Below are 21,089 nucleotides of genomic sequence, written 5' to 3' on the forward strand. Positions count from 1 at the left end.
GGAATCATGAATGTGGGAAAATACAATATAATAAAGACTAAAATGAAGGAAAATCCAAATAACTAAGAGGAAGAAAATTTATATCCATCATCTATAAATTCAACATGTCCAAAAATCACACTCTTCAAAATCAGCTCCTTTCCCAACCTCCATTTTTGGACAAAGTATTTATCTTTTGCTCATCCTCAGGCTCAAAAGCTTGGGGTCATCTTAAAGTCCTCCCTGTCCTTGAAGCCCTATAATTAGTTAGGCCTTAAATTCCACAGATTCTTCCTTCAACATATCTTACTCCATTCACTTACGTAGTTTTTACTGCATACCTATTTATGCTAGTCTCCAGGAGACTATGGTGGTAGAAATGGGAGGGTGGGATGTGGAGATGCATACAGAAACAGCTACTAAACAAGTCTGCTAATAAGTACATGAGTGGTAGAGAAATAAGTACCACCAAGATTCTGAAGTGTGAGATGAGTCTGGCTGGAGTAATCAGGAAACGCTTGGAGGCAGGCAGCAAGCACTCAAGCTGGGCCTTGAATCCTAGGTCTAACTTTGATTAGATGGAGCTAGTGGAGGGAACTGGGAAGGAAAGCACTCAGGGAACAGAAAATCAAGGTGGCTGCGTGGAACTAAAGGTCTAGGAGGGGAGTGGTGAGAGTAAAAGCAAGCTAGGGCCAGGTGTTGGCAGCCTTTGAATGCCTGGCTCAGAAGCCTTTAACCCTTAGGCTGCCGGGTCATTTCTCTTCCATCATTTGCACCTTTATATCTAACACCTATTTTCACCAGGAACCCAGGTGCAAAACAAAGTTGGTGGTAGCTGCCTTTAGGATCACAGGGTGTTTCTTCTTCATTTACAATGTGTAGAAGGGGCTTCTGCTGTGAGTGGCTGAATAGAAAGCTGGTCCCTTTAGCACTAACACAGCTTGATTTAGGCTGGAGGATTAGAAAGCACATCTTATTGTGGGGATGCTTCAAAACTCTGTCAGCCTTTACCAACCCTAACCAGGGCTGTGACCTAAGATCAAGAATACCAATTTAATCCTTCTCAAATTTGCTTTCATTATACAACTGACTCCCTTGCTCAAGGATCTACAATGACTCCTATTACCTACAATAGGTCATTCAAATCGCTCCGCCAGGAATCCAAGGTTATACATAATCCAACCCCAACAAGCCTTTTCAACTTCATCTGTCACTACCCCTCTGTTACTTTTCTGCTACTACCAAACTGCTTTTCTAGTCAGGAGGGGCTAAATTACAGCAGGGCTAGTGTTACAGTCTTAGCTGAGCTGAATTAAATTTAAACTAGACAACAGGTTAGGCCATTTTTTTCAGGCATAAAAAATACAAATTTTACAAAAGTATTAGTAAGAACTTGGCAATCCTTATTCACGCATCTTCTCAAATGTGTTATGAATTTGAAAAATCCAAAATTATTGTGTTCATAACGTATAAATGTGAAAGAAGGGTTACAAACGACACATATAGTAATGTTCTTTATCTTGGTAGGGGGTTGGACTGTGCAGGTGTATGTATTTGTCAAAATCCATGAATGTACATTTAAGATTTGTACACTTCATTGGATATAAATTTTACACCAAAATAAACTGTAAAGGAACTCTAGTTAATGATATGCATACCAAAGTATTTAGGGGGAAATGTAGTGATATCTGCAATTTAAATGGTGGATGGATATGCGATAAAGCAAGGTATATTAAAATGTTAATGGTAGAATCTAGGTGGTGGGTGTATGTGTTTCTTATGAAATTCTTTAGACTTTGCTCTATAATTTTCATAATAAAACATTGGGAAAAATGACATTGATAACAGACTGCACTTGTTAATTGTAAGCACTCAACACACTATACTTCATAAAGCTGTAAGAAGTTAAGCTCAGGGCCGGCCCCATGGCTTACTGGTTAAGTGTGCGCGCTCCGCTGCCGGCGGCCCGGGTTCGGATCCCGGGCGCACACCGACGCACCACTCCTCCGGCCATGCTGAGGCCGCGTCCCACATGCAGCAACTAGAAGGATGTGCAGCTATGACAGACAACTATCTACTGGGGCTTTGGGGGAAAAATAAATAAATAAAATCTTTAAAAAAAAAAAAAAGAAGTTAAGCTCAGTGGAATGGCAGCATCAGGCATTTGCTCCTTGATGCTTCCATGCCACCTTGCACATATCTTTTATAGCTCTTTTCATGGTGTAGTGTACTATCTGTTTGCATGGTTGTCTCTCCCATCACACTATAAATTCCTAGCGGGCACAGATCTAGTCTGATTTGTATTTATATTCCTATTGCTTTGCATTGTGTTTGCAGAATAATGTGTGTTCAACAATGGTGGAAAGATTGTATGAAAGTGGAATACTGCTAAGGACCAAAGTATTATATACTTCTAGTAGATTCACTTTATTCATTTCTCAGATATTCTAAAAGTTAATATGTTCAATTTTCAAGAGAAATGTGTCCTTTACTTCTCTCCAAGCATGCAAAAATTCCAAAAATAAAGCCAAAACTCATCTGTACTCAAGAGATTATTTTATATTCTATTACTTAAACACGAGGTCTGAAGCCCTCCTAACATTCAATAACTTTTTAGGTTTTTTCCTAAAAGAGTAAGGTCTCAGAACTCCAAGGAAATCTGTAATTTGCTTTATTCAAATCTAGATAAGCTGTCAGAACTAAGAGATTCCTGAACTGGTCAAAAGCAGGAAACTATAAAGATCTGGGGAAAAAATAAAAACAAATACCACACAAAAATGTCATGAAAAAATTAATCAAGAACTTTACCAAGAAATGTAGGGAAAGGCTTAGGGAGGATGCGCAGAACATCTCAAACTCTCCCCAGACTGGCATCTCTCCTCCTCTCTCCAATTAGAGCCAGTCAGACGCCCGGCCGCCCGGCCACTCCCAACATGCCACGTGACTCGAGCTGATGCCGCTGTAGATGCATCTTCTCACGTCAACCTCCCAGAAACAAGAGCTCTGGCGGTGTGAGCACCTGATTCTGAACTGAAGAACCTGGGTCCGAGTCCCAGCTCCCCCACTTGCCTGATCTGCGAGTCTCTTGCACTCGCTGGGCCTCAGTTTCCTCAAGTGAAATGGTAATTACTTTCCTAACCCGGCCAGCGCAAAGGGTGGCTATGCACGGAGACGAGGGTCGTAAAGGCGCTTTAGGGAAGATGCAAGCGACTCTCAGTTTGTTATGGCTTTTAAGCACGCGCTGCTCACAACCAGCCCCAGACCAATCTCTCAAAGTCACCACTGTCCCTCACTCCCTTCCCGCTCAGGGTCTGTGCTGAGGCCGCTCCCTCCTGCCGGCCCCCACGCGGAAGCCGCGCGGCGCCGTCTGCCGTACCTGCAGCCACTTGGTCAGCGGGGCCCTCCTGCTGACCCATGACGAAGTCGTGTACGAGGCCCCACAGGTTGCCTGTAGGCGCCACCGCCTCCAGAGCGGCGGCGGCGGCCATGATGCGAACCGCGGGAGGGAGAAGTGGGCGGTGGTACGGGACAGGCCTCTCGGCGCACGCGCCTCCCGAGCCAATGGGCTGGCGGAGGCTGAGGGGGCGGGGCGCTCCCTGGATCACGTGCCTGCAGGCTCCCGGCCAGGCAATTCCAGAGAGGCGTGGGACGGTCCCTCCCCGAGGGGCGGGGCCTAGAGTCGGGGCGGAGGCGCGGGGAGGGAAGGCGGCTGCTGGGCACGCAACCGGGGGCCGTTGAGGGCGAATAATTCCGGGCCCGGCTCCCCGGGAGACGGGCGGCGGGGCGGACACCTGGCTGGGTGGGGCCTAGGGGCGGTACGCACCCTAGGGAAGCCAATGAGAAAATCAGGCCCGGCCCGAGGGGGCGGTGCCGTCGGTCACATGCGCACCTGGGGCGGGCGGCGGCGGCGGCGCTGGCACTGCGAGCCAGGGGCAGGGAGCGGGGCCGGGCTGGGGCGGGGTTAGGCAGGTGAGTGACAGGCTCCAGGGGGCCGGCCCCAGCTGGGAGCCCCGAGCGAGCCGGGAGTAGCTGCGGCGGTGCCCGCCCCCTCTCTCCGCCCCTCCGGCGGAGCTGGTCTCCGGCCGGGCACCGTCGCGGGCCCCCCTGGCCCGGCCACCTGGGACTGTGCTGCGGAGTCGGCCACCTCCCTCTCTCCCCTCGCCCGCAAAGTTTGTGGCGAAGCCGGCGCTTGGGCAGAGCGCGACCCCGGGGGGAGATTGGGGAGCGCCTGATGCCCGGCGGCAGGAGCCGTTGACCCGGGACGCCGCCGTCCGGGCCAGGGGTGCGGAGCAGCCGGCCCGCCCGCCGCCTCCGGTGCATGGGGCCCGGCTGAGGAGGCAGCATGGGCAACTGCGTGGGGAGACAGCGCCGGGAGAGGCCGGACGCCCCGGGACACCCCCGCAAGCGAGCAGGTAACGACCGGGAAGGGAGCAGGGCAACGGGCGCCCCGCCAGTTGTCCCCCTCCTTGCCCGAGCCCTGGGCTCCCGGAGTGACCTCCCAAAGCTCCTGGAGCCTGGGTTTCCCCGATGGGTGCTCCTGAGCGAGACTGGGGCCCCCTCCCCAGCCCTGGTAACCGGGGGAGCCGAGTTGGGGCAACTGCGAGCGCTGACCCGCCTGTGAGCCCAACTTGCTCCAACTGGGAAGCTCCGGGTGGGGGTGGGGGCGGGGGCAGGAAATGTTTGCAGACCGCAGCGGGGCCGATGAAGGGGAGGAGGGCTCCGGGCGGGGGCGCCGCTGACCTGGCAGTAGGGCTGGGGTCGGACGTCCACCCGTCGGGACACGGTGCGGGCGGCTAGGCGTCCCCAGAACTCTGAGCGAGCGAGGCGAGAACAGTCGCTCCTTCCAAAGACTGTGTCATTATCCGGCTGCAGATCGTGTCTGCCGGAATCCGACTTGCAAAAGCAGCGCAGGACTCTGGGAAAGAAATCTTTATTTTTCCCGCAGGCTTTTTAGAGCCTCCTGGCCGTCTGGGAGCCTGGGAAAGGTGGGGTGCGGGGTGGGAATCGCCCTCGGGTTCGTTGGGATACTTCCCAGCCTTGGGAATGGGATCTACTCTCTGCTGATCTGCGAGGGCCGAGCAGCGCCTTCTCACTTTCTTGGTACACTCCTATCCTGGCGTTTTGCCCCGGGAAGAGGTCTGGCGGCCGCTTCCCCGTGTCTTGTACTCACTTCCTTCTCTGAGGATGTTGCAAGGACCTTCTGAGAATGATAAAATCGTAGACTTTAGAGCTGTAAGGGACCTTTGAAGCTTGTCTAGAGTCCAGATAGACGTACCTCCTCCTGTCTATGTACAAAGCCCAAATCCAGAGAGGTTGATCAACTTGCCCAAAGCCACACAGCTAGTTGGTAGTACAGCTAGAGGTAGAACGCAGTCTCCTCTTCCACCCAATTGCCACATATCCCTTTGTGTCAGAAGAGCTACAGGCAGGATTGTTAATGAAGTGGAAATTCTAGTTGGAGTTTCCTGTCTCGTTTGACACTGAAGGTGTGTTGCTTGGGTTGTGGAAACCGGGAAGTAGGATGAGGGGAAACGGGGGAAGCAGGGAAGGATGTCTGTGTGGTGGACAGGATGACTTGTGGAAGAGACATGTTTTTATAGGGGGGACAGGGTAAAATTTAACATTGAAACCCTCTTGTCTGAAGGCAACCCTGACCTTTCTTCTGACTGAGGAAAGTTAATTCTCAAACCCAAGGGCTTTCTTCCTTTCATTCATTCATTTATTCAACAAGTATTTATTATTTATGTGCTCAGTCCACATAATTGACTTAGTAGCATTTTTCACTAACAACCCACTCCTACTTGAAATAATCCCTCCTTCCCTTCTTGTCATTAGACTATCTTGGTTTTTTTCTCTGATCACTCCTGCCCACCATCACCTCCTGGGTGTGGGCACACCCGTGATTCAATATGACATTCCATTTTTTTCTCTCATTATACTCCCTCCCAGGGAAATCTTATTCAGTCCCACAACTCTGTCTGTTGGGAAGACCTCTAATCTGTATCTTCAACTATTGCCTCTTGAACCCCACACTCATATCTCTAACTGCCCACTGGATGCCCTAATGTAGATATCCTTAGATTCAGCACTTCTAAAACCAGCTCTGCATCTCTCCCCCTCAACCAGCTTCCCTCTTCTCTTCCATTCTTGCAGCTGCCTAGCTTTGTACTTTGAAGAACTCTCTCTGCTGACTTTCTCTGCCTCCATGTCCTCTGCCTCCCAGCCAGTCAGTCACTGGAACCTGCTGGATCCTCCTTCAGCAGGTCATATGAACCTGCCCGTTCCCACTCTGCTTCATGCCCTTGTCACCTCAAGCTCAATATCTCCCAGGTTGATGTCAGTTCCCCACCAGAGGCAAGTTCATCTTCAGTCATTCATCCAGTGCCTGCACATGGTGGTCCCCCCAGAAGACTTCAGCTTTCAAGGCTGTTCAAGTCTGGTCCAGTCTGTCCTTTTAAGGTATGATTTCTTTCTCTTCCCTGACATTAAGGCCACCAGTGTTTGCTCCTGCCTTTTCGCTCTTCTTACCAAGAGCCTTTCTTCCCTTCAAGGTCCACCTCAAATCCCCATATCTTTCTAGAAGCACCTTGCCTGACAATTCCACCCCCCTCCCCGCCTAGTATAGGTGATTGCACCTTCTGAGAACTACTGCAGATACATTATGCCACTTACTTAACAATTATCTACTCCATATTGTTAGTCGTTTCTTTGATGTTTACAGTCTTTTTTTTTTTTTTTTTGGCGAGGAAGATCAGCCCTGAGCTAACATCCATGCCAATCCTCCTCTTTTTGCTGAGGAAGACTGGCCCTGGGCTAGCATCTGTGCCCATCTTCCTCCACTTTATATGGGACACCACCACAGCATGGCCTGACAAGCGGTGCCTCCATGCGCACCCGGGATCTGAACCCAGGCCACCAGCAGCGGAGCGCGTGGACTTAACCGCTACGCCATGGTGCCGGCCCCTGTTTACAGTCTTTTATCAGCAGCTATATTACAAGCTTGAAGACCTGGGTTCTGTCTTATCCTTGTGTGTGTGTGTGTCTGTCTCACTTACTCATATAGCCGTACACATGCACACACACATGCATGTACACCCATACTCAACACTTAGCACAATGACTTGTACAGAGGAGGCCCTCAATATTTATTGATTTTAGAAAGCTAATCCGACTCCATCCTACCATCCAAATTTTTCATGTAAACATTTTACTAAGGTATATATCTGCATTTTTGTTTTTACCTGCTAGTGTATCATTTTTTCAGTTCTGTGGGTCCTACTATGAATAGCTTTATTCATAAAGTCCAAAGCCAAGGGGAACCCTGTAGAATGACAAGGTTGCTCTAAGGGAAGGAATCTTTCTTAACTTCACAGCGTGCACCTGGCATTCCTGTAACATCTGCAGCTTACCCTTTGACAAGGACGTAGTTTTATGTTGTAACATTAGTGCCTAAAACTCCCCTAGATCCCACTGTAACTCTTACCTTTCCTTTGCCACTAGTGTAATGGGAAGAAACCCTCAACAGAGAACTAGAAGCTGAGTTCTAGTCCTGGGCCTATAGCTGCGTGACCCTGGGCAAGTCATCAAACCTCTCTGGATCACACTTTCAATGTCTCAGAAAGGGAGGGGATTATACAAGATCATTAGGGCTGTTTTTATCATCTTCACAAAGGCAGCTATTCAGAACTGGAAAGTTATTGAGTTGAAATCTTATGCCTTGTTATATCACCCATTGGCCTTAGTTCTGTCTTCCTAGTCACTGGATGGGTGAAGCAGAGGCACAGTGCCCACTTGGTCAGGGAGTCTTGCATTAGCTAGAAGAATTAGGTGGTCCTCTCATCTCATCAGATTTTGTGGTTGTCACTCTTTTTTTATTTTTTTTTACTGTTACTCTTAATGCATCCCCAGTAGGTCTGTGTTCTCCCCTTCAGGTGCTGATTGGTCCTTGCGTGCTTCAGAGAATACTTGGGGGTTTACTTCTTTGGGGCGCTCCCGCCACCGCATACATATACCCTGGGTGGATCAATATCTCTGCCCATGAAGTGGTTGAGGTAGCCCCTCCCCCAGCCACCCGAGGGAGAAAGAGAGGTAGTAGAACAGGCAAGTCTCTTGCCCAGCTCCACCCTTTGAGAATGTGGCAGGGCTGAAACCCAAATATCTGACTCTGTTATGTGCCAGGCGTATCCACTTACATTCTGGAATCTCAAGCTTGGGGTGGACAGACCCAAGGCCCTGTGTTGGGCTGGTTGGGCTTGGCACTGTGGTTGCAAGAGAGTCTGCTTCTCGTTGTGTGGGTTGCTGTGGCTATTCTTGAGGGAGTAATTGGGTAACTTCTCCATTTGCTCAGTAAATATTTACTGAGTGCCAGGCACCTTGCTGACTGTGAACGGACATGGTCCTTGGCCACATGGAGCTTACAGTTTGGGAGGGGCAGACAATAAACATATAGATCAAATTACTTATGATCATACATGGAAATCCTGTATGATTATACATACAATTATGTATTATTATATATGCTGGTGACTCCCACCTCCAGCCTTGTGTGTTCTGCTGCCTACTCAAAAGATCTGATGTCTAGAAGCCTTCTCAGTTTAATGTGTCCAAAAGAGAATGAGCCCCCACCCACACCCCTGCTCCTCCCCATCTTTCCCATCTCAGTTAATGGTGACTTAATCCTTCCAGTTGCTCAGGCCCCCCAAACTCTAGCGTTTTATCCCTGACTCCTCTCTTTCTCTCCATCTCATATTTACTTAATTAATAGATCCTGTTGGCTTTGCCTTAAATATATCCCGAACCTGACTCGCACCATCTTCACCACTTTGACCGTGGTCTAAGTTACCGTCCGCCTCTTAACTGACCTTCCTGCTTCCTCCCTTGTCTCCTGACAGACTGTTGTCATCACAGCAGCCAGAGGGATGCTGTAAACTGTAAGTCAGATTTTGTTACTCCTTGGCTCCCCATCTCATTCAAAATCCTTGTGTTGGCCTACAAGACATGATATGATATGATGATATTTCACCAGCTTACCTTTCTGAAGCTGTCACTTGTTCTTCACCCCCTGTTCCACCCCTGATATCTGAACGGGTCCCTCCCTCTCCTCCCCTAGGTCCCCTCAAATGCGCCTCCTCAGTCAAGCCCTCCCAGGCCATCCTTTTTAAACTCGATCCCATTCCCTCCACTACCTGCTCTCAGCATTATCCACCACCCTCTCCTATTTTATTTTTCTCCACGGCACTTCCCATCATCTGATATTGGCTGTCTCCCCTACTGCATGTGGTCAGAGATTTTTATTGTTTGCTCCCTGAAACCTAGAGCAGTGCCTGGCATAGAGTAGGTGCCTAGTACTTGTTGGATGAAATTAGCATGTCTAACAGGATTAATGAGGTCTGTAGAAGAGCAGGAATGAGCAGGCCTGATTGCTTTCCCGTCTTAGATGGGTGTTAGGGCAGGTATCCTAATGAAGTGACTTAAGCTGCAACCTCAGAGTGATGTTCTGTTCCTGGGACTGGCTTCTCTCTCGCCCCAGGCCTGGGCATGGTCTCAAATACCTGAGATATAATTCCCTGTGGTTTGGGAACCTCTTGCTAGGAGATACCAGGCTGAAGCAGGAGAGCAGAGTGAAGCCCCCTGTTAGGGTCCTAACCAGGCACAAACATTTCTTGTCATTTTATGTGTACATAAATGAGCAGACCCCTCCCGGGCACACACGATATTTGTAGTTATTACCTCCAGCACAGGGTTGGGGTCTAACAGACTGTGAGGCAGGAAGGCAGGTGATGTGGATTCTAGGCCTCTCTACCCATTGACTTGCTGGAGAATTTTTAGAATCATAGAATTTTAGAGCTGAAAAGGAACTTAAAGATTTCTTTAACCTCTTTTTTCCTTTCCAGCTATTAAAAAGAGAATAAAGGTATATCTATTCCCTGCCGAGTTCACAGAAATATGGTGAAACCTATATAAAAACTGCGTGGGCTCCTTTAAGTTTTGAGTGTGCTGAGGTCAAGTCATGGTAGGGAAGTGGTCAAGGTCAAGTGCTTTCAAAAGGGAGGGGGTCTAGTCTCTTTGCCACTTTCTCGAATGGTGATCTTGGGCAGGTCATTTGTTTTGTGCTCAGTTGATATTCTATGAAAAAAAAAGATGATAATATTTCCAGTTTACTTCAGAGAGATGTTATGAAGATAAAATAAGCTAACACTCTTTTTCAAATTACTTTCATGGCTGCACGGTCTGCTCAAATACGAGGTCCCAACCCAGAGTCGCATCTGGCATTGATGGGAAATAAGGGCTTGGTTCTCTGTTCCTTTCTAGTTGTGTGCATGTGACGTTGGACAAGCCTCTTGATCTCTCTGAGCCTCAGTTTCCCCATTTGTACAATGGGATGACGCTACCCTGCCCATCTCCCAGAGAGGTTGTAAGAATCAAGTGAGATCCGGATGAAAAGAGACTTTGTGAACTTATAAAGTTTCTATTATTCAAAGCTACAGGATTTTTACACACAAAACCATAGCCAGTGATTTTCCCCACCAGATCATTGACGCTTACTCTTTTTTAAAGAGCAAAACTATAAAAGAAATGTTTCAAAACTATTTTTGGATGGGAATCTTTCTGAAACGGATGATATGCTTCCAAGCAAAGTATACTGAGCATGAATAACCTCCCTTTGCGACTCAGGGGTGTTGAATTTGTACCTGTATGCACAAAGCACCACAAAAGCTTCTCTCAAAAGCCTTTATCTCTGAAAGAGGAGAGTGAGGAACGGGGGTGGACTGGTGGTGGGCAGATGGGAATTGCTGGAGGAGAGAGCCCTTTCTGAAATGGCCTGTCTCAAGGTCTTGAGCAGCAGCATTAGCAAGGGGAAGCTCTTGAATCCTATTTGGGGCTCTGAGTGAAGCCCGCCTGGCCAGTTATTGTGCTTATGACAGTGTGAGGCCTCTCGGCTGCTGAGACTATAGGGCAGTGGGCCGCAAACCAAATGGTTCCCGTTGGGGTTCGTGTTTCCACCTATAATTGTTGCTCTGTCTTCTCCCTGGTAGTCAGTGGTCACTTCTTTTTTTCCTCCCCATTTGAAAAAATTGTGGTTAAATATATAGAACATAAAATTCACCATTTTAATCACTTTTTAAGTGTACAGTTCTGTAGCATTAAGTACATTCACATTATTGTGTATCTATCACCACCATCCATTTCTACAACTTTTTCATCTTCCCCAACTGAAACTCTGTGTCCATTAAACACAAACTCCCCCCTCTCCCCTCCCCTCAGCCCCTGACAGCTGTCTTCATGAGTTTGATACTCTAGGTACTTCATATAAGCGGAATCATGCAATATTTGTCCTTTTGTATCAGGCTTATTTTACTTAGCATAATATCTTCAAGGTTCATCCATGTTGCAGCATGTGTCAGAGTTTTCTTTTCAAGGCTGAATAATATTCCATTGTATGTCAGTACCACATTTTGCTTATCCCTTCATCTGTCAGTGGACGTTTGGGTTCCTTCCACCTTTTGGCTATTGTGAGTAATACTGCTGTGAACATGGATGTACAAATATCTGTTCGAGTTCCTGCTTTCAGTTTTTCTGTGTATATATCCAGAAGTAGAATTGCTGGATCATATGTTAATTCTATGTTAATATATTGAGGAACCGCAACACTGTTTTTCTCAGCAGCCACAGCATTTTACATTCCCACCAGCAATGCACAAGGATTCCAGTTTCTCCGTATCCTCACCAATACTTGTTATTTTCTGTGTTTTTGATAATAGCTATCCTAATGGGTGTGAAGTGGCGTCTTGGCGTGGTGGTCACTTCTTGAGATCTCGTCTACTGGGCTCAAATAGCAGCCCCTCCAATTTCCTGGGGAAACAGATGGCTGGGATTGTTAAAGTTGTGCCTAGAGAAAGAGTGGATAGCTCAAAGTGAAGCCGGAAGGGCGCTCCAGAGAAGTACAGGAGTTTTGAATGAGTAGATTCTGTGATGTCTTTTCTGGTCAGTCAGAATTTGGCTTGGTTCTGGGTTTCTGCCTATGTGGTTGGGATGGATGGATGGATGACTGGTGACTTCCAGTTAAGCAAAGCAGTTCTGTATTGTTATAATTCATCTGGCTCCCAAAGAAGGTTAATGTTATCTTACTCAGGTTGAGTGCCAGTTTTTCTAGCTCCTTTTTTTTTGGCGTGTGACAGATGCAGGACTATAGTTCAGATAGGAGAACGTAAGGATGAGTAAAAGGTAGGGAGCATTACAGTGATGTGGCAGTGCGGCACTTGTCTGCTGCTCAGGGCTGTATGCTTCTCTCTGATCTGCTGCGGACAAGATCACCCTGCTTTCTGAGCCCACAAGGAAGGGGGGCTGACTCAGTGTGTACCCATCCCTCTGACCATCCTTAGCTCAACTGCTCTCCCTTATTGCCCTAGGGAAGGGGAAGCTGTCAGGAAAAGGACTGGAGCACCTTCTGCAGGGTATGGGCTGGGGGAGTGGGGGGACGGACGTGGCTTCTCATTTGTACCTTTTTCCTCTGGGAGACTGGCAGCAGAGCCCAAGCCTAGCCAACCAGCCAGTTACCGAGCAACCTGCATCTTAGAGGCGAGCCAGTGGACTTAGAGTTTTGTTGTTTTTCAGGGCTCAAAGAGATGCAGTAGCAACAGCTCACCTTTGCTGGGTGTTTACCATTGCCAGGGGCATCACGCACAGCATCTCGGTTAATCCTCACAACCTCCCTATGGGTGGATACTATTATCACCTTTTTACAGACAAAGAAATAGAGCCTTAGAAAGGTAACATCTCCTGCCTAAGGCCACGCAGCTTGTGAACAGCAGTGCCAGGACTGGAACCCAAGTGGTCTGGTCCCGGAGCCTGAGCTTTTGCCTGCTGTACAGCTTATTTTCGCTGGAATGGGAGGAAGAGAACATGTATTTTTTGTCTTTTAAATAAGAGTTTATTATTGAGTACCTCCAGGCACCGTGCTAGGTCTTTTCAGATAGTCATCTCATTTGATTCTCCCTATTTTGCCTATGGGAACATATCCATTTTACATATGGGAAAGCCCATGGTCCGGAAAGTGAAGTGATAGCTGGTGGTCAGGATGCTGAGAAGAGACACAGCTGGAGCTCAGCTTAAGTACTTTGACTCGAATTCCAGTGCTCAGAGCTCGTTCCATTGTGCTGTGAGCTGCCTCCCTTAACCCGCATGAAAAGTATCTTGGAGGTCAGCTGTGAAGTCTGCAGAGCTCCAAGGACTGTAGCCTCCACACCCAGGAGCCACATGTGCTTGGCCCATAGTAGGTGCTCAGTGAATAGGCTCTGAATGTTGTTTGAGGTTGAGCATGCTGGGAGCAGTAGAAGCTCAGCCAAGATTGTGTTCCTCAAGAGAAACACAAGTAGAATGCAAACATTGTTATTTCCTCCTTCTTCTCCCAGAAAGAATGTCTGCTTTCCAACTCCCAGACGCCGGTGACTTGAAGAAAAGAGTGCCCTGGCTCTGCAGGCTTTGAATTATTCCCAAATTCTGAAGAGAAAAGAGGCACCAGAGAGTCACATTAGCAAAGTGCGTGCAGGATCAGGTGTCGCTCTTTGTAATTAACAAGGCTAACGATCCCTTGCTTTGCTCAGCATTTTGCAGTTTTCAAAGTGCTTTCTCAAGTGTTATATATCATTTGATCCCCACAACCATCCTGTTAGGTAGGCAGGGTAGGAATCATTTTTCCCATTTTATGGATGAGGAAACTGAGATTTGGTGAGGATGTTAAGCTGCTCAAGATTATTGACAAATAAGTGGCAGAGAGGCGGAAGCCATGGGAGGCAGTAGCTCCGGTGCTTTCTCACTGGTGAGAAAGCCTTGGGCCAGAGCCTCAGTTTACACATCTGTAAAATGGGGATAAGAGTACACCCATGTACAGTTTTTGTTGTTAGTACCATTGAGTCGATTCCAACTCCTAGTGACCAGGGCAGAACCCTGCCAGTCTCTTCGCACCATTCTCTCACCTTCCAGTGCCATATCAGACAATGCTCCTCTCCAGCAACACACAGCTGCCAGAGTAGGTCAGCCGGCAGACGGTTGGTGTGGTTCCCTGACCGGGAAACGAATCAGGGCCATGGCAGTGAGAGTGCCGAATCTTAGCCACTAGACCACCAGGGCTGGCTCCACTTAAGGTAGTAAAGGATTAACTGTGATGATGTGTGTGAAGTGATCAGCACAGTGCCTACACACAGCAGATGCGTGGCAAATGATGACAATGGGTTGTTAATGACAATAACCAAGGCCAAGTTCATTGTTCCTTTGGGGCCTTGTATTCCACTGACTCTTGTTCAGCCCAGTGTGTTGGGAGGAGCAGAGTGCAGCGTCCTCTCCCCCATCTGGGAAATCTGATTTTGACCACCCTCTGGCCCTTTCCCTGGAGTCAGAGTGTGTAGAAAGGGCTGGCCATGAATTTCGTTTGATTCACAAAATCTGAGGTCTTTCAAAGACCTCACTAGTCCCTGACATCGGGGAGTTGGAAAGTGGAGGTTCATTCTGGGAAAAGGAGGAAACAACGATGTTTGCATTCTACTTGTGTTTTCTTTTGGGAGCAAGGAATTGTGACAATTATGACAAGTATTTTATTCATTTAGTATCCATTTGCATTTTGTTATCCCAGCTCCTCCAGCTCATTAGCTATGTAACCTTGGGCAAGCTGTTTTACATTTAGGGGCCTCACTTTCCTCATCTGTAAGATGGAGGTAACAGAACCTACTCCATAGGGTTGTCATGACAATTAAGTGAGTTAATGCACGTAAAGTCTTTAGAATGGTGTTTGGGACATAATAAAATACTCAATAAATGGTAGTTATTATTTTTAACTGTTATCACCATGCTTGTTACTGTATTTAAGCCAGCTGTCCCCAACCTTCCTCCTACCCCCAAGTTGAGATGCATGGCTGATGAAGTTTATATAAAAAACCTAATTTCCTCTGTGTACCCTGGTTATCTACCATTCTTGTAATTCCAGTCATTCATCTAGGAAAGTAAATCGGAAGCAAGTTGCGTAAAAGTGATATTATTATAGAGATAGCCTGGAATCCAGCTTCATTTTTAAAAATGTGAATCATTCACAAAAACTTGAGAACTTCAACTCTTGTTAGTAACAAATCTCTTGCAACACCCCCACGCTCTCGCTGATCTCAGCAACAGCCAGTGGCTGCTTTTCTGGGCTGTCTCTGTACGGATCAGACATTTCTTGCCTGGTAGGTCGAGGCTCGGGAGTACCCTCAGTTTTCGTGGCCTGTTTTCAGCGTGGCAGTACACCTCCGGGTCCGCTGGGGCTTCCTTCCTGGAGCCTTGCACATTTCTCTGATACGCTTTGTCACCTGCAAACACCTCCTCTGTGAACGTCCAGGAAACTGATGATAAACATCCATAGCAGAGCCACTTTTCCACACTTGATCTACAGCCCCCTGCAACTGGATTTAAAAACAGTTATTTTATAATTACGTGCTGCTAATTATTGAGCACTGACTGTGTGGCAGGCCCTGCAGTAGGTACTTTATACACATCTCATCTAATCCTCCTGGTAATTCACTGAGGGTGAGATCGTCCTCATTTTAGGGGAGAAGTGCAGTGATACTAACCATCAGGTGCAGGGTCACACAGTGAGAAATGGAAGATTTTGGATTCCAGACCACTGTTTTGGATTCTCAGCACTGGGTTCCTTGCGTGCAATACCTGCCTCACTGTCAATTTCAACTAAGGGCTCACTGGGCCCTAAACAGGTATAGCTGGTTTACTGACGTCATTGCCATCCATGACTAGCAACTAGTCTACTTCTGCCAGTTCTCGCACTACACATCCTGAATGTGCCAGCAAGTGCACTTTGTGACAACCTTCATGGGTTTGTCCCTCCCTCCGCCTCTCCCCACCCCCCATGCTGTCTGGGAAACAGACCACACTGTCCTCTGTAATGTGAGGTATCACGCATGGCATTGATTTTTTACTTAGCAAGTTCCCCCAAAATAGACTGTCACATGGCACGAGCATTTCATTTCCCGAGTCCTCACAGCAGCTCCAGGCATCATCATCTCTGAAATCAGTACCATTATTAATCTTCTCCCACGTGTGTGTTAGGCACCCTACTAGGTATTTGACATCACCGTCTTCAATTCTCACATCAGCCCTGTGGGGTAGGCATGATTACCTCCTTTTTACAGATGAGGAAACCGAGGCTCAGGGAGGTTAAGACGCTTGCCCATGAAAGTGGAGGAACTGCTGTCTGAATCCTGGCGGTTGTATCCTGGGGGCCTGTAACTTAACCACTATGGGAAACTGCCTCTAAATGATCACTGCCTCTGCCTTGTCCCGGGCACTGTGTCAAGCACAGACCACCTCACAAAGAGTCAGCTCCTCTCCTCAAGGAGCTCACGATGTGATGGACTGAATAATACTGGAGCTTCTGTGATTCGTTTTTACTTCTTCCAAACCCATTTCCCCCTGGACATACCCTGCTGGGCAGATCCACGACACACAGTGCCCAGGGTCCAGGGTGAGCTAAGAAGGCAGTCCTCAAGGAGCTGGCCATGCTTTGCACGCAGTGTTTATGCCCAGGCTAACTTCTCTGTTTGCCCTTTGCCCTTCTTCCCTCTGTGCTCTCCCATCGGGTTCACAGAACCCAGAGCTCTTCTGGGCCTGGCCCAGTGTAATACTCCCGTTCATGGCCTGGTCCAGCCTGGCTGCTGAGGAGAAGGGGGGCCTTATTGGCTGGGAACTTACTGCTACTGTGGCTTTTTATAAGGCCCCAAATGAATTTTAAAAAATCTCCACGTGCTCTGTGCATGGTTATTTGGGCCCTCTCCCTGGGGAACAGGATGGGCTAGACTTTGGAGTCAACAGGCAGAAGGAAAGCTACATTGGGCCCTTTAATCTGCAGCCGACCCCTCCTGTTTGAGGCTGAGCCTAGCTCTGTCCTGCTGTGACATGTGTCCCATGGAAGATCGAGGTGTCTGGTCCCTTGTTGACCATCAAGGACTTTTCCTGCAGCCCTGGGCAGAGATGCTCAGCCTGCTACTTTTGACAGCAGGATTCCTTGGGCATTTGTCTGTGCCAGGGGCCCTGGCCCAGAGGAAGTGTCCAAGGAGAGACTTCAGCCTATGGGCCCCATTCTTCATGTGTCCAGCCCACCACCCAGTGCTAGTTTGGGTGTGGATGGGACTCCTATTGTAGGCTGAGTCTGGGGCCTCAGTTTTAGAGGTGGAATGATCCCTTTTCCAAAAGCTGTGAGGTTGGCAGGCTTGCTCAGAACCCATCCTTACCTTTTAGAGGAAGGGAATTGGCATTAAGAAGGAATTCAGCTGGAGCTGGTTCAGAGAGGTGAAACCACTGGTCTGTGGTCTGCTCTGTGTGGTAGAGGTGGGGCTGGTATCTGACCCGGGAAATCTGACTTCATTTCCTGTACCCTTTCTACTACATCCTGCTTCATTCCTGCAAACACGTGTGCACATATTGTACATGGATGTCTCATCATCCATGACGATTTACCGTCTATCTGGGAAGCAAAGACAAATAAAAGTGTGATGCCATTTCAAGCAAGAGAGTGTGTAGACAAGTGCTAAATCATGCAGTGTAGACAAGTAGAGACAAAGGCAATATGTAGACACTTGAGAAAGAGTTAGAGTGGGATAGGGCTGGTATTAAGCGTAAATGAGGCAAGGTCAGAGGGTAAGGTTGGAAAGAAGCAACTAATACGATTTTCTTTATTGTAAAAGTAATATATTTTCGTGTAAAAAGTGTGAACAATACCAGAAAGCCCAAAGCAGAAAATCTCCTTCGTACTCCCACCGCCCAGAGAGTCCCCATTCCCATTTGGTGTTTATGCTTCTAGACTTTGTTTTTTTTTTCCTTTTAGGTAATAGAATCAAATCAGCTGTGTACACCAAGGTTAAGGAAGGTCTCGAATAGTAAACAGGGGCGGTTAGGTCAAAGGGAGTCCCTGCTGGTTCTTGCAGATGGGGTGCAGATGAATGAAGTGGTTTGGGAAGAGGCATGCAACATCTGTGAGCAGGCGGGACTGGAGCCTGTGACCAAGCAGGAGCTCCGGAACCCCAGACTTGAGACTCCGATTTCATCACCCATGCTCGAGAGTCTCAGGTTTACTCCTCTCTGCTGCTGCCCAGGGGTCAAGGGAAAGAATTTCCCCTGAGTTGTCTCAAAAGCCTGCTTCCCCCATCCCGCAGACTCCTTTCTTTCCCAGTTACCTCCTGGTTTCTTCAGCAGAATTCTCCCCCTCTGGAGTTCAGGACACGTAGCCAGTTTTGCCACACCACAAAGCTTTGCCTCTGCGTGAGGTTATTTCAGGGGAGAAACTATATATAGCAGAGGACTAGCATCAGGACAGCTCCATATTGTTCGGGCCATTTAGCATCGCCCTTCCACTGATGCAGCCACGGTCACCTCGGACTCCACCCCCATCCCCGTGGACACTACGTTGTGTCTTCAGTGCACTCTGTGCGCCCCCCAACAGACGCTCACCACATAGGACTGGGGTTCTGGCCCTGCCTAGGCCCCGTGAGCCTTTAGAGGAGCAGCCTCTGGAGAGAGGCAGCAGGGAGAGTTCGCTTCCAGCTCTGCCACTTGGTGCCTGTGTGGCCTTATACCCGTGAATCTCTGGTTCCTCATCTGAAAGAAGGAATTGGTCTGGAACAGGAGTTTTGTACTGTTTTTTTAAGCCACTGGAACCCTTTCAGATGCAAGTTTACAAGGTCATTTGATGTATCAACCAAATGGCCATGGCACTGCTTGATGCCAAGGAGACTGGGGCCCCTGGAAGTTCCACTGAAATCTTGTGGTCCTGCAGAGCACACAGTTTGAAAACAACTAGGCAAGACGACCCTCTGAGGTTTCTTCCAGCCTTGGGATTCATGGGTCTGGCCTTGTGATGGTCTCTGACATAAGTGACCCATCAGCAGGGGTTCAAGCTTTGTGATCTCTTGGAGACTTTGATGGTCATGTCGAGTAGACTGGTGATGTGGCCTAGGGACAGAGATCTTGATGCAGAGTTTTTGTAGTGGGTGCGGAGACAGGGTAGCACAGAGTTTGCAGATCCAGTTTGACTTGCTGTCCTGTACTGCCATGGGCTGTTTTTTCTGGCCTGCTCCCACCTGCCTTTCCTTTTAGTGCTGGTTTGTCCCAAAGAAGAGACGAAAATGAGGATTATAATGCATTTCAGGCAAGGAAAGTGCATTTAATTTAAGTTGCCTGGGGCTGAGTGACACATTTTATATGTGGAGTATTTGTAGAGCACAATGGTGCCTTTGGCAGAAATCGGAAAGCCAGGATCTGGGGCCAGTTTTCCTTCATTCAGCAAGTTTGTTTGTCGAGCACCTGCTTTGTATGCCTGGAGAGGCGCAAGGGAAATCCCAGCCACGTTACGACCCCTGGATTGCGAGTAACAGAAACCAATTGAATCAACTTAAGCAAAAAAGGTGATTCATTTTAGGGTTTCAGGGGGTGCTCAGGACCCCGCGGCAGGATTGCTGCCAGGCTTTAAGCAGAGATTGGAAAAGCTTTGTTAGATTATCCCTGTCTCTTGTCTCTGCAGTTTGGCTTCCTCCCTCCTCAGTCCACACAGTCTCAAGTGTTCCTGCTACAGTTCCAGCCACACTCAGAGCGACTCAGATCTCCCAGTCCAAAATCCAGATTCCCAAGGGAGCCAGTCCGTTTGGCCCATGTCTTTACCTGTGGTCCACACAGCCCCAGCCTGGGAATGGGGTCACATACAACAAAGCAGTCCTGACAGGGGTCACTCCTGACTCCTTGTGGATTGGGGGCAGCTCCAGAAGAGGGAAACTTGTGAGCTGCACGGACAGCCCCAAAGCTGTCTGCTCCTCCAGCCTTTAACGAGGAGCTCTAGCCCCAGGAGGAGACCCGATGTATGTGGGACACTTACTAGCCATGCAGGGAGACAAGAAAAGGAGTGACCCTCGGCAGAACCTGCTTGTTGTCGAGTGCACGGCTCCTCCAGTTGGGGCTGTCAAGACAGAGGGGACAGGGCTCCTCGAGCTGGTGTCGACAGTGTTCCACAAAGAGAGCAGAGGCCCCTCCAGGTTAGCTCAGGGAAAGAGGGTTTGTTGGCAGGATTACGGCGAGGCAGCCTGGCCTCGTGGGAGCTGGGGCTGGAGAGCAGTCAGGAATGGAGGCGGCTCTGTCTTTTGGGGGCTGCTGGCCTCACTGCTTTCGTCTGAGCATCTGCTCTTGGCTTCCCTCCGTGTAGACCCAGCCTTTTCCTCTTACTCATCAGCTTGTTCCGTGGCTGAGCACACCAGTGCCGAGTTCTGGCGTCCAGTGGATTGGTTTCTCTGGGTCACAGGACCATTCAGGTGCAGGCAGCAGGTCGGGGGCCTGATTGCGCAGGATACAAGGCTCCCCCTTTCAGGGCTTGGGGCAGGGCAAGCATTAAGAAACAGTCTCCTCGTGTCTCTTGCAGTCTGAGGATGCTTGTAGACACAGGAGAGCGAGCCTTGAAGGATGGAATAGAGGAGGGGCTTGGGAAGGGGCCCAGCCTGAGCTAAAGCAAGGGTGCAGGGAGAGCCCAGGGGCAGGAGTGTGCCTTGGGGTGGGAAATAAGAGGTAAGACCTGAAAGTCACCTTGAATGCTGAGTTATGGGGCAGAAGTGTGGAGGTGATGGGAAGCCACTGGGAACGTGTGATCAGGGGGATGCTGGGGACTTGGGAGGGTACTTCTGGACTCAGGATGAAGAGGATGGCTAGGGAAGGGATGGAGCAGGACAGAAGACAGGGAGGCCAAGTAGGAGGCCAGCGGTGCTCAGGCGGGAGGGGAAAGGGTCTGTGTTGACATGTCAGGCGTGGAAGTGCAAGGGATGCAGAAGTCCCTTTGAAGAAAGAGTCTACAGGATTGGGTAACAGGTTGGCCGTAGCAGAGGGAGGGTCAGACATGTGGCAGGCAGGGGGTAGGTGTGTTGGGGAGGGTCTGGCAACTCGGGGGCCTTGGGGAAGGGGAGCTCTTTGAAGGAGAGAGATTGTTAGCCTTACAGAGCAGTAGGTCTGCTGGAGTGCTTGTTGTTTTAGGCTGGGAGAACTGAGTGTATTTAAAGCAGAAGAGGAAATGTCAGGGTAAAGGAGGAGACTTCTGG

General features: G+C 48.8%; 2 protein-coding genes across 4 annotated transcripts in view; one reads left to right on the plus strand and one right to left on the minus strand.

Moving 5' to 3' along the window:
- MMS19 (MMS19 homolog, cytosolic iron-sulfur assembly component) overlaps window positions 1–3,482 on the minus strand; it is a 32,978-nt gene extending 29,496 nt beyond the window's left edge. For all 3 annotated transcript variants that reach the window (XM_058543668.1, XM_058543667.1, XM_058543665.1), the window contains exon 1: window positions 3,356–3,482. In XM_058543668.1, coding sequence (XP_058399651.1) covers window positions 3,356–3,467 — 112 coding nt within the window. In that variant the 5' untranslated portion in view covers window positions 3,468–3,482. The remainder of the gene's footprint in view (window positions 1–3,355) is intronic.
- Window positions 3,483–4,060: 578 nt separating this feature from the next.
- Window positions 4,061–21,089, plus strand: part of UBTD1 (ubiquitin domain containing 1) — a 51,780-nt gene continuing 34,751 nt past the window's right edge. The window contains exon 1 of the mRNA XM_058543676.1: window positions 4,061–4,391. Coding sequence (XP_058399659.1) covers window positions 4,322–4,391 — 70 coding nt within the window. The 5' untranslated portion in view covers window positions 4,061–4,321. The remainder of the gene's footprint in view (window positions 4,392–21,089) is intronic.

Source organism: Diceros bicornis, chromosome 6 (genome assembly GCF_020826845.1).
Source record: "Diceros bicornis minor isolate mBicDic1 chromosome 6, mDicBic1.mat.cur, whole genome shotgun sequence".
Classification (NCBI taxonomy): domain Eukaryota; kingdom Metazoa; phylum Chordata; class Mammalia; order Perissodactyla; family Rhinocerotidae; genus Diceros; species Diceros bicornis.